At 49.1% G+C, this 13,428-nt stretch overlaps 2 protein-coding genes across 4 annotated transcripts in view; both read right to left on the reverse strand.

Moving 5' to 3' along the window:
* Positions 1–12,663, reverse strand: HOMER3 (homer scaffold protein 3). 3 transcript variants are annotated; one of them, XM_062510122.1, is made up of 11 exons: positions 12,349–12,369; positions 11,742–11,842; positions 10,268–10,411; positions 8,635–8,791; positions 7,245–7,376; positions 5,927–6,034; positions 4,947–5,068; positions 3,631–3,787; positions 2,701–2,808; positions 1,541–1,621; positions 1–549 (listed from the first exon to the last, which is right to left on the reverse strand). In XM_062510122.1, the coding sequence occupies exons 3-11, from the start codon at positions 10,279–10,281 to the stop codon at positions 361–363; spliced, it is 1,068 nt and encodes a 355-aa protein (XP_062366106.1). In that variant the 5' UTR covers positions 10,282–10,411; positions 11,742–11,842; positions 12,349–12,369; the 3' UTR covers positions 1–360. The 3 variants fall into 3 exon arrangements, with proteins under 3 accessions (XP_062366106.1, XP_062366108.1, XP_062366105.1); XM_062510124.1 differs by lacking the exon at positions 11,742–11,842 and having other exon boundaries at positions 12,349–12,663; XM_062510121.1 differs by lacking the exon at positions 11,742–11,842 and having other exon boundaries at positions 10,268–10,457; positions 12,349–12,663.
* Positions 11,288–13,428, reverse strand: part of SUGP2 (SURP and G-patch domain containing 2) — a 29,003-nt gene continuing 26,862 nt past the window's right edge. Inside the window, exons 11-12 of the mRNA XM_062510076.1 lie at positions 12,400–12,657; positions 11,288–11,301 (exon numbers count right to left, since the gene is read on the reverse strand). Coding sequence (XP_062366060.1) covers positions 11,288–11,301; positions 12,400–12,657 — 272 coding nt within the window. The remainder of the gene's footprint in view (positions 11,302–12,399; positions 12,658–13,428) is intronic.

A 13,428-nucleotide genomic window follows, 5' to 3' on the forward strand; every position in this document is an offset into this window, starting at 1 on the left:
TGCAGGTGAGGGTCTGGGGGTGCAGGTGAGGATCTGGGGGTGCAGGTGAGGATTTGGAAGCCCTGGTGAGGGGCTGGGGGTGCAGGTGAGGGTCTGGGGGTGCAGGTGAGGATTTGGAAGCCCTGGTGAGGGGCTGGGGGTGCAGGTGAGGGTCTGGGGGTGCCGCTGCTCCCCGCAGCCCCTGCAGGAGCTCTGCTGCCCCGGGCCCTTCTGGCTGCCTCTCTCCGGGCTCGGCTCCGCTGCCGGAGCTGGGGACACGAACCCCGCCCGGCCGGGCGCTCTCGGTGCCCGCTGCCAGCTGGGGCTGGCCCTGCTCGGGGGGCTCGGGGGGCTCCGGGGGGCTCCGGGGGGCTCCGGGGCTCAGTCGCTCTCCGCCAGCTTGGCCAGGCCCTGCCTGAGCTCGCTGAGCTCGAAGATCTTCACGTCCACGATGTCGGCGAGCTTGGAGATCTCGCCGTGCGTCCTGTCCCGCTGCGCCGCGCTCTCCGCCAGGCTCTGCTCCGCCCGGCTCAGCCTCTGCTCCAGCTCCGCGTTCCGCGCCTCCAGCTCCTGCGGGGACGGACGGACGGACGGACGGACAGGGTGATGGACTGATGGGCTGACTGACTGACACACTGAGGGCTGACACACTGACAGACTGACTGACACACTGACAGACTGACTGACGCACTGACTGACACACTGACAGATGGACTGACACACTGATGGGCTGACACACTGACAGATGGACTGACACACTGACTGACACACTGACAGACTGACTGACACACTGACAGACTGACTGACGCACTGACTGACACACTGACAGATGGACTGACACACTGATGGGCTGACACACTGACAGATGGACTGACACACTGACTGACACACTGACAGACTGACTAACACACTGACTGACTGACACACTGACAGACTGACTGACACACTGACTGACACACTGACAGATGGACTGACACACTGATGGGCTGACACACTGACAGATGGACTGACACACTGACTGACACACTGACAGACTGACTGACACACTGACAGACTGACTGACGCACTGACTGACACACTGACAGATGGACTGACACACTGATGGGCTGACACACTGACAGACTGACGCACTGACTGACACACTGACAGACTGACTGACACACTGACAGACTGACTGACACACTGACTGACACACTGACAGACTGACTGACACACTGATGGGCTGACAGACTGATGGACTGATGGACTGACTGATGGACGCACAGAGGGATTGACAGACTGACTGACACACTGACAGACAAACTGCCACACTGACGGACTGACTGCCACACTGACAGACTGACACACTGACACACTGACTGACTGACACACTGACAGGCTGACAGACTGACACACTGACAGACACACTGACTGACTGACAGACTGACGGATGGCCACACTGACTGACTGCCTGCTCTGAGCCCCCATGACCCCCAATGGTGCCACCCCGCAGGTGTCACCCCGCAGGTGTCATCCCACAGGTGTCACCCCACAGGTGTCACCCCACAGGTGTCACCTTTACCTGCAGCCTCTGCAGCGTCTCCTCGCGTTCGCCCTCGGCCTCCCAGCGGCCGCACCTCTGGCTCTTCAACAGCTGGATCTCCTGGGATGGGGTCATGGGATCAATGGGATCAATGGGGTGGGATCATGGGATGGGATCAATGGGATCAGTGGGATCAGTGGGATCAATGGGATCACTGGGGTGGAATCAATGGGATCAGTGGGATCGGTGGGATCAATGGGATGGGATCATGGGATCAATGGGATGGGATCAATGGGATCAGTGGGATCAATGGGATCACTGGGATGGAATCAATTGCATCAGTGGGATCAGTGGGATCAATGGGATGGGATCATGGGATCAATGGGATGGAATCAATGGGATCAGTGGGATCAATGGGATCACTGGGATGGAATCAATAGGATCAGTGGGATCAGTGGGATCAATGGGATGGGATCATGGGATCATGGGATGGGATCAATGGGATCAGTGGGATGGAATCAATGGGATCAGTGGGATCAGTGGGATCAATGGGATGGGATCAATGGGATCAGTGGGATCAGTGGGATGGAATCAATGGGATCAGTGGGATCAGGATGTGGAAATCACAGAGAGCTGGGGCGGAAATCACAGAAATCCTCTCTCCACCTCCACTCCCCCTCTCCAATCAAAACTCGTCTTTCAATCATTTCAATGATTTCAATCAATCATTTCAATGATTTCAATCAATCATTTCAATCATTTCAATGATTTCAATCATTTCAATCAATCATTTCAATCAATCATTTCAATCATTTCAGTCATTTCAATGATTTCAATCATTTCAATCATTTCAATCAATCATTTCAATCATTTCAATGATTTCAATCATTTCAATCATTTCAATCAATCATTTCAATCATTTCAATGATTTCAATCATTTCAATCAATCATTTCAATCATTTCAATGATTTCAATCAATCATTTCAATCAATCATTTCAATCGTTTCAATCATTTGAAAGCAGCTCAGAGCAGAGGAATCCCCCGGCGCACGGCCCGGAGGGACCTGCAGGGATTCTCCGCTCCAGCAACCTCCCGGCCCTTCCCTGTCCCGCTCCCTTTTCCCGGGGCCGATGAAACGTCACGGGATGGGATTTTGGGACCGAGGGGGGGACGGAGCAGCAGGGACTGAGATCCTGACCTCGTCCTTGGCCTTGAGCAGCAGCTCCAGCTCCTCCAGGCTCTGGCTCAGCTCCTCCCTGCTCCCGCCGCGGGAATCGTCGGCGCCGCGCGCCTCCAGCTCTGCCACCTGCCAGGCTCAACAGAGTTATTGATTGTGCTTTTGGGGAATGGATTTCTCTCTCTGAACTGACCCCTGGAAGATCCCCATTAGAACAGAACCCATAATTCAATGGATTTCCCTCTCTGAACTGATCCCCTGAAGATCCCCATTGGAACAGAACCCATAATTCAATGGATTTCCCTCTCTGAACTGATCCCCTGAAGATCCCCATTGGAACAGAACCCATAATTCAATGGATTTCCCTCTCTGAACTGATCCCCTGAAGATCCCCATTGGAACAGAACCCATAATTCAATGGATTTCCCTCTCTGAACTGATCCCCTGAAGATCCCCATTGGAACAGAACCCATAATTCAATGGATTTCCCTCTCTGAACTGATCCCCTGAAGATCCCCATTGGAACAGAACCCATAATTCAATGGATTTCTCTCTCTGAACTGATCCCCTGAAGATCCCCATTGGAACAGAACCCATAATTCAATGGATTTCTCTCTCTGAACTGATCCCCTGAAGATCCCCATTGGAACAGAACCCATAATTCAATGGATTTCTCTCTCTGAACTGATCCCCTGAAGATCCCCATTGGAACAGAACCCATAATTCAATGGATTTCCCTCTCTGAACTGATCCCCTCTAAGATCCCCATTGGAACAGAACCCATAATTCAATGGATTTCCCTCTCTGAACTAATCCCCTGGAGATCCCCATTGGAACAGAACCCATAATTCAATGGATTTCCCTCTCTGAACTGATCCCCTCTAAGACCCCCATTGGAACAGACCCAAATTCAGTTGATTTCAGGTGGGTGCTGTGCTGTGCCCTGCTCACCCTGTGCCTCAGGCTCTCCGTCTCCTCCCGGTACAGCCCCAGCTGCTCCTTCCACTGCTCCACGCTGGCCTGGGCCTCGTGCAGGGCGGCCACGAGCCGGGCGTTGTTGTCCTGGAGGCTGAAAAATTCCACTTCCCACTGCAGCTCGCTCACCGAGCTGGGAAAGCAGCAGCAGGGAGGGGGAAGCAGGGAAAAAAAAAAAAAAAAAAGGAAAAATTCCCGGTGAGGCGGCAGAAATTGGTGTCGTGGGGTCAGGGTTTGGGAATGGGCAAAAAAAAATGGGGAGAAATGAAATGGGTTTTTTAAAATGTACGTTATGGGTGTTAATATGTTGGAAATGTTAGGGTGTGTAAAAGGAAAAAGGAAATTTTCCTGGTGGATCGACAGAAATTGGTGTCGTGGGGTCGGGGTTTGGGAATGGGGAATGGGGAAATGGCAAAAAAAATGTGGAGAAATGAAATGGGTTTTTTAAAGGTGTGTTCTATATGTGTGGTCTTTTTCTAGGTCTATAATGGGTATTAATATTAATATTTTGGAAATGTTAAGGTGTGTAAAAGGAAAAAGGGAATTTTCCTGGTGTATCGACAGAAATTGGTGTTGTGGGGTCAGGGTTTGGGAATGGGGAAAAAAAATGGGGAGAAATGAAATGGGTTTTTTAAAATGTATGTTATGGGTGTTAATATTAATCTTTTGGAAATGTTAAGGTGGGTTCTATACATCTGGCCTTTTTTAAAGGTATATTATTAATATTATTATTTTTCAAATAAATACATATTCATTTATCTAGTTGTTTATCCATGTATTTAAAATAGAATAAATATCTATTTATTCTTTTATCGAGCTATTTTGATCTATCTCTTGTGAAATATAAATATCTATTCCTATATTTTATTTATTATTTTATTACATTATTATATTATTTTATTTATTTTTTATTGCTGGAAAAAAAGGGGAAGATGAATCCAGAGGAGGATTTGATCAGGGGCATTAATGGAGAGAATTAAAAGAGCAGAGTGGCTCGGAATTATTTGGGATCACAAATCCCAGTGAGAGGAGAAATTTTGGGAATCTCACCCCTCCGAGAGCAACTTCCTGACTCGGAATTATTTGGGATCACAAATCAAACCGGGGGAGAAGATTTGGGAATCTCACCCCTCTGACAGAATTAAAGAGCAGAGTGGCTCGGAATTATTTGGGATCACAAATCCAACCAAAGGAAAAATTTTGGGAATCTCACCTCTCTGAGAGCAACTTCCTGGCTCGGAACTTTTTGGGATGACAGATCCCAGCAGGGGAGGGAATTTTGGGAATCTCACCCCTCCGAGAGCATCTTCTTGAGCCTCTCCTTCTCGGTGCTCATCTCCACGTCAGCGCTCTGGCTGCGGAACAGTTTATCCTCCCCAGGGCCGTTGGAGCTGATCATGGGGCTGGGCAGGACCTGGGGGTCAACAGGGGTGCTCACGGGGACCTGCACTGGCCATGGGGCCACCAACCCTGCCATGGGGCCACCAGAGCTGCTGTGGGGCCACCAGAGCTGCTGTGGGGCCACCAACCCTGCTATGGGGCCACCAGAGCTGCTGTGGGGCCACCAACCCTGCTATGGGGCCACCAGAGCTGCTGTGGGGCCACCAGACCTGCTATGGGGCCACCAACCCTGCCATGGGGCCACCAGACCTGCTATGGGGCCACCAACCCTGCCATGGGGCCACCAGAGCTGCTATGGGGCCACTGGACCTGCCATGGGGCCACCAGAGCTGCTGTGGGGCCACCAACCCTGCCATGGGGCCACCAGAGCTGCTGTGGGGCCACCAACCCTGCTATGGGGCCACCAGAGCTGCTGTGGGGCCACCAGACCTGCCATGGGGCCACCAACCCTGCCATGGGGCCACCAGAGCTGCTGTGGGGCCACCAGAGCTGCTATGGGGCCACCAGCCCTGCTATGGGGCCACTAACCCTGCCATGGGGCCACCAACCCTGCTATGGGGCCACCAGCCCTGCTATGGGGCAACAGAGAACGGGGACAGATCCCAAAAAATGGGGAATGTCCCCCCCATTTTTTCCCCATTTCCCCCCCCATTTTTTCCCCATTTCTCCCACATTTTTTCCCCATTTTCCCCCCATTTTTTCCCCATTTTCCCCCCATTTTTTCCCCATTTCCCCCCCCATTTTTCCCCATTTCTCCCACATTTTTTCCCCATTTCTCCCACATTTTTTCCCCATTTTCCCCACATTTCCCCCCCCCCATATTTTTCCCAATTTTTTTCCCTGTTTTCCCCACTTTTTTCCCAACCCTTACCTGCTGGGATGAGATGTTCAGGGCAGGATTGGTCAGTTCTGTTTTATCCTGGGATTTTTCCCTGGCCACACGAGCAGCTTCTTTCACCTCCTGGAATTTCTCTGCAAACTGGAGAGGAAGGAAAAAAAATTCCCTGGAAATTTTCTGGGAATTTGGAACGAGCATTGGGATCCCTCCCTGCCTGCAGAATCATTTAAAATTATTTTTAATGTCTATTAAATTACAGAAATCTAGGGAATATTCCCTGAATTTGGCACTCAGGACCCAACCAGGGCCCGCAGAATAAAATTATTTTAAATTTCCATTAAATTAGAGAAATTTAGGGAATATTCCCAATTTTAATGGAAATCTGCTTTTAATTGAAACCTGTTTTTAATTGACATGAGTTTTTAAATGAAATCTGCTTTTAATCCAGAACTGTTCAAAATTGAAAACTGTTTAAAACCTGTGCCAGGTGTCAGTCAGTCTGTCTGTCTGTCTGTCTGTCAGTCTGTCTGTCTGTGTGTGTGTCAGTCTGTCTGTGTGTCAGGGCTCTCACCTGTGCCAGGTGTCTGTCAGTCTGTCTGTGTGTCAGTCTGTCTGTGTGTGTGTGTGTGTCTGTCTGTCTGTGTGTCGGTGTGTCAGTCAGTCATTCAGTCTGTCCGTGTGTCAGTCAGTCTGTCAGTCAGTCAGTCAATCATTCAGTCAGTCCGTCCGTGTGTCCATCAGTCTGTCAGTCAGTCAATCTGTCAGTCAGTCAGTCTGTCAATCATTCAGTCAGTCCGTGTGTCAGTCCCTGTGTCAGTCCCTGTGTCAGTCCGTGTGTCAGTCAGTCAGTCTGTCAGTCAGTCAGTCTGTCAATCATTCAGTCAGTCCGTGTGTCAGTCCCTGTGTCAGTCTGTGTGTCAGTCAGTCTGTCTGTCTGTCTGTCTGTCAGTCTGTGTGTCTGTGTGTCTGTCTGTCTGTGAGTCAGTCAGTCAGTCTGTCTGTCTGTGTGTCAGTGTGTCAGTCAGTCAGTCAGTCTGTCAATCATTCAGTCAGTCAGTCCGTCCGTGTGTCCGTCAGTCTGTCAGTCAGTCAATCTGTCAGTCAGTCAGTCTGTCAGTCAGTCAGTCAGTCAGTCAGTCTGTCAATCATTCAGTCAGTCCATGTGTCAGTCCCTGTGTCAGTCCGTGTGTCAGTCCGTGTGTCAGTCAGTCTGTCAGTCAGTCAGTCTGTCAATCATTCAGTCAGTCCGTCCGTGTGTCCGTCAGTCTGTCAGTCGGTCTGTCAGTCAGTCAGTCAGTCTGTCAGTCCGTGTGTCAGTCAGTCCGTCCGTGTGTCCGTCAGCGCGTCTCACCTGCGCCAGGTGCTGCTCGGAGGCGAAGCCCAGCCCGTAGACGGTGTTGGCGCGGCTGTCCGCCCACTGCCCGAACTTGTGCGAGGTTTTGGTGAAGCTCATGTTGGGGGTGATGGTGCTGTTGATGATGGCCTGGGGACAAGGCACGGGGTCAGCGGGGACACGGGGCCGGGACGGGACTCGGGGTGGCCCCGGGACCTGGGGATGGGGTTTGGGGTTTGGGATCTGGGGTTTGGGATCTGGGGTTTGGGGTTTGGGGTTTGGGGTTTGGGATCTGGGGTTTGGGATTTGGGGTTTGGGATTTGGGGTTTGGGGTTTGGGACCTGGAGTTTGGGGTCTGGGTTTTTTTTTTAATAACAGCTGTATATTTTTTTTGACAACAGCTGTATTATTTTTTTTGGTTACCAGCTGTATATTTTTTTTGACAACAGCTGTATATTTTTTTTTTTGTTAACAGCTGTATTTTTTGTTACCAGCTGTATATTTTTTTTTACAACAGCTGTATTATTTTTTTTGGTTACCAGCTGTATATTTTTTTTGACAACAGCTGTATATTTTTTTTTGTTAACAGCTGTATTTTTTGGTTACCAGCTGTATATTTTTTTTGACAACAGCTGTATATTTTTTTTTGTTAACAGCTGTATTTTTTTGGTTACCAGCTGTATATTTTTTTTGACAACAGCTGTATATTTTTTTTTTTGTTAACAGCTGTATTTTTTGTTACCAGCTGTATATTTTTTTTTACAACAGCTGTATTATTTTTTTTGGTTACCAGCTGTATATTTTTTTTGACAACAGCTGTATATTTTTTTTTGTTAACAGCTGTATTTTTTTGTTACCAGCTGTATATTTTTTTTGACAACAGCTGTATATTTTTTTTTGTTAACAGCTGTATTTTTTTGGTTACCAGCTGTATATTTTTTTTACAACAGCTGTATTATTTTTTTTTGTTACCAGCTGTATATTTTTTTTGACAACAGCTGTATATTTTTTTTTGTTAACAGCTGTATTTTTTTGGTTACCAGCTGTATATTTTTTTTGACAACAGCTGTATATTTTTTTTGGTTACCAGCTGTATATTTTTTTTGACAACAGCTGTATTTTTTTTTTGTTAACAGCTGTATTTTTTTGGTTACCAGCTGTATATTTTTTTGACAACAGCTGTATTATTTTTTTTGTTACCAGCTGTATATTTTTTTTGACAACAGCTGTATTATTTTTTTTGGTTACCAGCTGTATATTTTTTTTGACAACAGCTGTATATTTTTTTTTTTTTGTTAACAGCTGTATTTTTTTGGTTACCAGCTGTATATTTTTTTGACAACAGCTGCACATCATTGTTTCCTTGAGGACAGCCGCTCCTGCACAGCCCCTGCGGGCCAGGCCCCACCTTGGCTCCCCCCACGCTGATGATCCTGTAGACGCTGCGGGTGACATCGTAGAAGTAGGAGACGGTCAGGGCGTGTTTGCTGGCCGGGATCCAGTTCCTCTTGGTGGCCGGGTCGATCTGGAACACGTGAGCCCTGGTGCTGAAAATGGGCTGCTCCCTGTAGGGCCAGGAAAATGAAAATCCCAAAGAGGGGTGAGGGAAAGGGACAGGGAAATGGGAAAAATCCTAAATAGGAACGTGGGGAAGGGAAAGGAAAACAAAAATCCTAAATAGGGTGAGAGGAAGGGAGAGGGAAACGGAAAGGGACAGGAAATCAGGGATGTGAGGAAGGGGAAGTGCAGAATTTCCTTCCTTTCCTTTTCCCTTTCCCTTTCCCTTTTCCCTTTCCCCTTTTCCTTTTTCACTTTTCCCTTTCCCTTTTCCCTTTCCCTTTTCCCTTTTCCCTTTTCCCTTTCCCTTTTCCCTTTTCCCTTTCCCTTTTCCCTTTCCCTTTCCCTTTCCCTTTCCCTTTCCCTTTCCCTTTTCCCTTTTCCCTTTTCCCTTTCCCTTCCCTTTCCCTTTCCCTTTTCCCTTTTCCCTTTCCCTTTTCCCTTTCCCTTTCCCTTTCCCTTTTCCCTTTTCCCTTTTCCCTTTTCCCTTTCCCTTTTCCCTTTTCCCTTTTCCCTTTCCCTTTCCCTTTTCCCTTTTCCCTTTTCCCTTTTCCCTTTCCCTTTCCCTTTTCCCTTTCCCTTTTCCCTTTTCCCTTTCCCTTTCCCTTTCCCTTTCCCTTTTCCCTTTTCCCTTTTCCCTTTCCCTTTCCCTTTTCCCTTTCCCTTTTCCCTTTTCCCTTTTCCCTTTCCCTTTCCCTTTCCCTTTTCCCTTTTCCCTTTCCCTTTTCCCTTTTCCCTTTCCTCCTGTTTGTCCCCACTGTCCCCAAAAGGTGACAGCAGCTCCTGGGACTTGGAAAAATCTCCCTGGCACAAAACAAAAACAAACCCCCCCGCCAAAAAAACCCCCAAACAAATCCAAAAAAACCCCAAAAAAACCCCAACACACACACACACAAAAAAAACCCCAAAACAAAATAAAAAACCCAAAATAAAAAATCCAAACAAAACCAACCAAAGAAAACCAAACCAAACAAAACAAAACAAAACAAAATCCCAGAGGGAATTTCTCCCCAGGCACACTTGAGAATTTTATATCAGGAAATTAAAAAAAAAATAAATAAAATAAAATTAATCTTGAATGGATTTTTTTTTTTCCCCCCCAAAAAAATGAAAATTTCCCCCACTGGCACTGGAATCCTGCTCCCCAAAATCCCAGATCCTGCTGCTCCCAAAAATCCAAAGGCACCTCCTGCTTCCCAAAACCCCCAAACCCCACAGGGGAATTTGGTTTTCTCCTCCCAGCCTGGGCATTTTGGGATGAGGTTCAAATTTCAAAATTGGATTTTTCTGCCTCTGAACCCCCAAATTTCCCAATTTCCACTCGGATCAGGATTTCTCCTGGACACACAAGGAATAAAAAATTGGATTTTTCTGCCCCTGACCACCCAGATTTCCCAATTTCCACTCGGATCAGGATTTCTCCTGGGAATTGTGGCTGTTTGTGGCCCTTTTCTCGTTTTGGGGGGAGCAGGGGTCGGTCTTACCGAGGTGCTGACATTTGTCCCGGGGCAGGGGGTCACAGTGGGGTGCAGGATTTGGGGTCCCTCCTCTTCCTCCTCCTCCTCCTCCTCGGGGCTCTCTCAGCTGCTCTGGGGCTCCCTCCTGGCGCCTCCCCCGGGATTCATTCCCTGCAGGATCAGGAATTCCATCCCTCAGTTATTCCCTGCTGCGTCTCTGCAAATGGAGAAGTTGAGCTTTTACTGTTCCTGCGTCCCTGTCCCTCTGTCCCTCTGTCCCTCTGTCCCTCTGTCCCTCTGTCCCTGTGTCCCTGTGTCCCTGTCCCTCTGTCCCTGTCCCTCTGTCCCTCTGTCCCTCTGTCCCTCTGTCCCTGTGTCCCTGTCCCTGTGTCCCATTCCCGTGTCCCTGTGTCCCTGTCCCTCTGTCCCTGTGTCCCTCTGTCCCTGTGTCCCATTCCCGTGTCCCTGTGTCCCTGTCCCTCTGTCCCTCTGTCCCTCTGTCCCTGTGTCCCTGTGTCCCTGTCCCTCTGTCCCTCTGTCCCTCTGTCCCTCTGTCCCTGTGTCCCTGTGTCCCTGTCCCTCTGTCCCTCTGTCCCTGTGTCCCTGTGTCCCTGTCCCTCTGTCCCTCTGTCCCTCTGTCCCTCTGTCCCTGTGTCCCTGTGTCCCTGTCCCTCTGTCCCTCTGTCCCTCTGTCCCTGTGTCCCTGTCCCTCTGTCCCTGTGTCCCTGTCCCTCTGTCCCTGTGTCCCTCTGTCCCTGTGTCCCTCTGTCCCTCTGTCCCTCTGTCCCTGTGTCCCTCTGTCCCTCTGTCCCTGTCCCTGTCCCTCTGTCCCTCTGTCCCTCTGTCCCTGTGTCCCTCTGTCCCTCTGTCCCTGTCCCTGTCCCTCTGTCCCTCTGTCCCTCTGTCCCTCTGTCCCTCTGTCCCTCTGTCCCTCTGTCCCTCTGTCCCTGTCCCATTCCCGTGTCCCATCCCTGTGTCCCTGTCCCATCCAAATCCTTCTTTTAATGAATATTCACTAAAACAACCCCTCCTATCAGTGAATATTCACTACAAGAACCCTTCTGGGGGGAAATGAGGAATTTTGGGGGGGAAATGAGGAATTTTGGGATGGAAATGAGGAATTTTGGGGGGGAAATGAGGAATTTTGGGGAGGAAAGGAGGAATTTTGGGGGGAAATGAGGAATTTTGGGGGGGAAAGGAGGAATTTTGGGGGGAAATGAGGAATTTTTGGGGTGGTAATTTCTGCCTGAGCAATGGGGTTTTTTGTTGTTTTTGGTTTTGTTTTTGTTTTGTTTAGGGTTTTTTTGTTTGTTTGTTTTTGGTGTTTTTTGGGTTTTTTTGTTTTGTTTTGTTTTGTGTTGTTTTTAATTTTTTTTGTTTTTAATTCCATACTGAGGCTGCATCCCAAGATTTTTAAAGCTGGGAAAAAAAAAAAAAAAAAATAAAATAAAATCCCAGAGCTGCAAGATAAATTGAGTCCCAAATCTGGGTTTTGTTAAACCTGTCCTGGATCCTCTGACATTTCTGTCACTTCTCCTCCCCGAGCTGTGTCTGACTCTTTTATCTAATTAGGTCAAAAGGAAAAGGTTTCATTTCTTTTTTCTTGGTTTTGGGTTTTTTTTTAAAGGAAAATAAGGAAAAAAATAGAGCGAAAATTTAAAAAAAAAAATAGAAGAGGAAAAATTAAAAGGAAAGAAGAGAAGTAAAAAAAAACAAGAAGAAGAAGAAGAAAGAAGAGGAAAAATTAAAAGAAAAGAAGAAGTAAAAAAAAAAGAAGAAATAAGAGAAAAATTAAAAGAAAAGAAGAAGTAAAAAAAAAAGAAGAAGAAAGAAGAGTAAAAATTAAAAGAAAGAAGAGGAAAAATTAAAAGAAAAGGAAAAAAAGGGAAAAAAGAAAAAAAGAAAAAGGAAAAAAAAATAAAAGAAAAAAATTAAAAAATTAAAATAAAAAAAGGAAAAGCATTGCGGGCGTTTAACCCTTTAACTGCTGCCTCCGCTGCCTCTCCAAAAGCGCCTCGGGCGTGGGGAAGGGAGCGGAGGGAAAAAAATTAATTAAAAAAAACCCCAAAAAAGTTAAAAATTAAAAATCAACGCGCGGGAGGTCTCACCTCATCTGCTGCGAGCCGAGCCGAGCCGAGCCGAGCCGAGCCGAGCCGAGCCGAGCCGAGCCGAGCGGAGCCGAGCCGATCGCACCCGATTCGATCCGATCCGATCCGATCGCACGCGACCCGACCCGATCCCGCCCGAGCCGAGCCGAGCCGATCCCGCCCGACCCGAGCCGATCCCGCCCGACCCGAGCCGATCCCGCCCGACCCGACCCGATCCCGCCCGACCCGAGCCGATCCCCGCCTCCGCCTCTCTCTCCCCCTTCCTCTTTCTTTCTCTCTTTCTCCGGATCCGGATGCTCTTTAAATTTCCTCCGGAATTTCACTTTGAAGCTTTCGCAGCTGCTCGGGGAGCGAGCGGGGCAGGGACGGGCACGGCCGGGCCGGGCTGGGCCGGGCTGGGCTGGGCTGGGCTGGGCTGGGCGGGACCGGGAATGGGAACGGGACCGGGAATGGGAATGGGAACGGGAATGGGAATGGAAACGGGAATGGGAATGGGAACGGGACCGGGAATGGGAATGGGAACGGGACCGGGAATGGGAACGGGACCGGGAATGGGAACGGGAATGGGAACGGGACCGGGAATGGGAATGGGAATGGGAACGGGACCGGGAATGGGAATGGGAACGGGACCGGGAATGGGAACGGGAATGGGAACGGGACCGGGAATGGGAATGGGAACGGGACCGGGAATGGGAACGGGAATGGGAATGGGAATGGGAACGGGAATGGGAATGGGAATGGGAACGGGAACGGGAACGGGAATGGGAACGGGAATGGGAACGGGAACGGGAACGGGAATGGGAACGGGAATGGGAACGGGACCGGGAATGGGAATGGGAACGGGACCGGGAATGGGAACGGGAATGGGAATGGGAATGGGAACGGGAATGGGAATGGGAATGGGAACGGGAACGGGAACGGGAATGGGAACGGGAATGGGAACGGGAACGGGAACGGGAATGGGAACGGGAATGGGAACGGGACCGGGAATGGGAATGGGAACGGGAATGGGAATGGGAACGGGAATGGGAATGGGACCGGGAATGGGAATGGGAACGGGAATGGGAATGGGAACGGGAC

Source organism: Cinclus cinclus, chromosome 28, assembly GCF_963662255.1.
Source record: "Cinclus cinclus chromosome 28, bCinCin1.1, whole genome shotgun sequence".
Classification (NCBI taxonomy): domain Eukaryota; kingdom Metazoa; phylum Chordata; class Aves; order Passeriformes; family Cinclidae; genus Cinclus; species Cinclus cinclus.

Bases quoted from the DNA above. Each gene is read 5' to 3' on its own strand.
- HOMER3 (XM_062510124.1), bottom strand. The intron at 5,069-5,926 runs GTAAGGGTTGGG...GTTGACCCCCAG, and splicing joins TGAACATCTCATCCCAGCAG to GTCCTGCCCAGCCCCATGAT. The intron at 550-1,540 runs GTAAAGGTGACA...CCGTCCCCGCAG, and splicing joins AGACGCTGCAGAGGCTGCAG to GAGCTGGAGGCGCGGAACGC.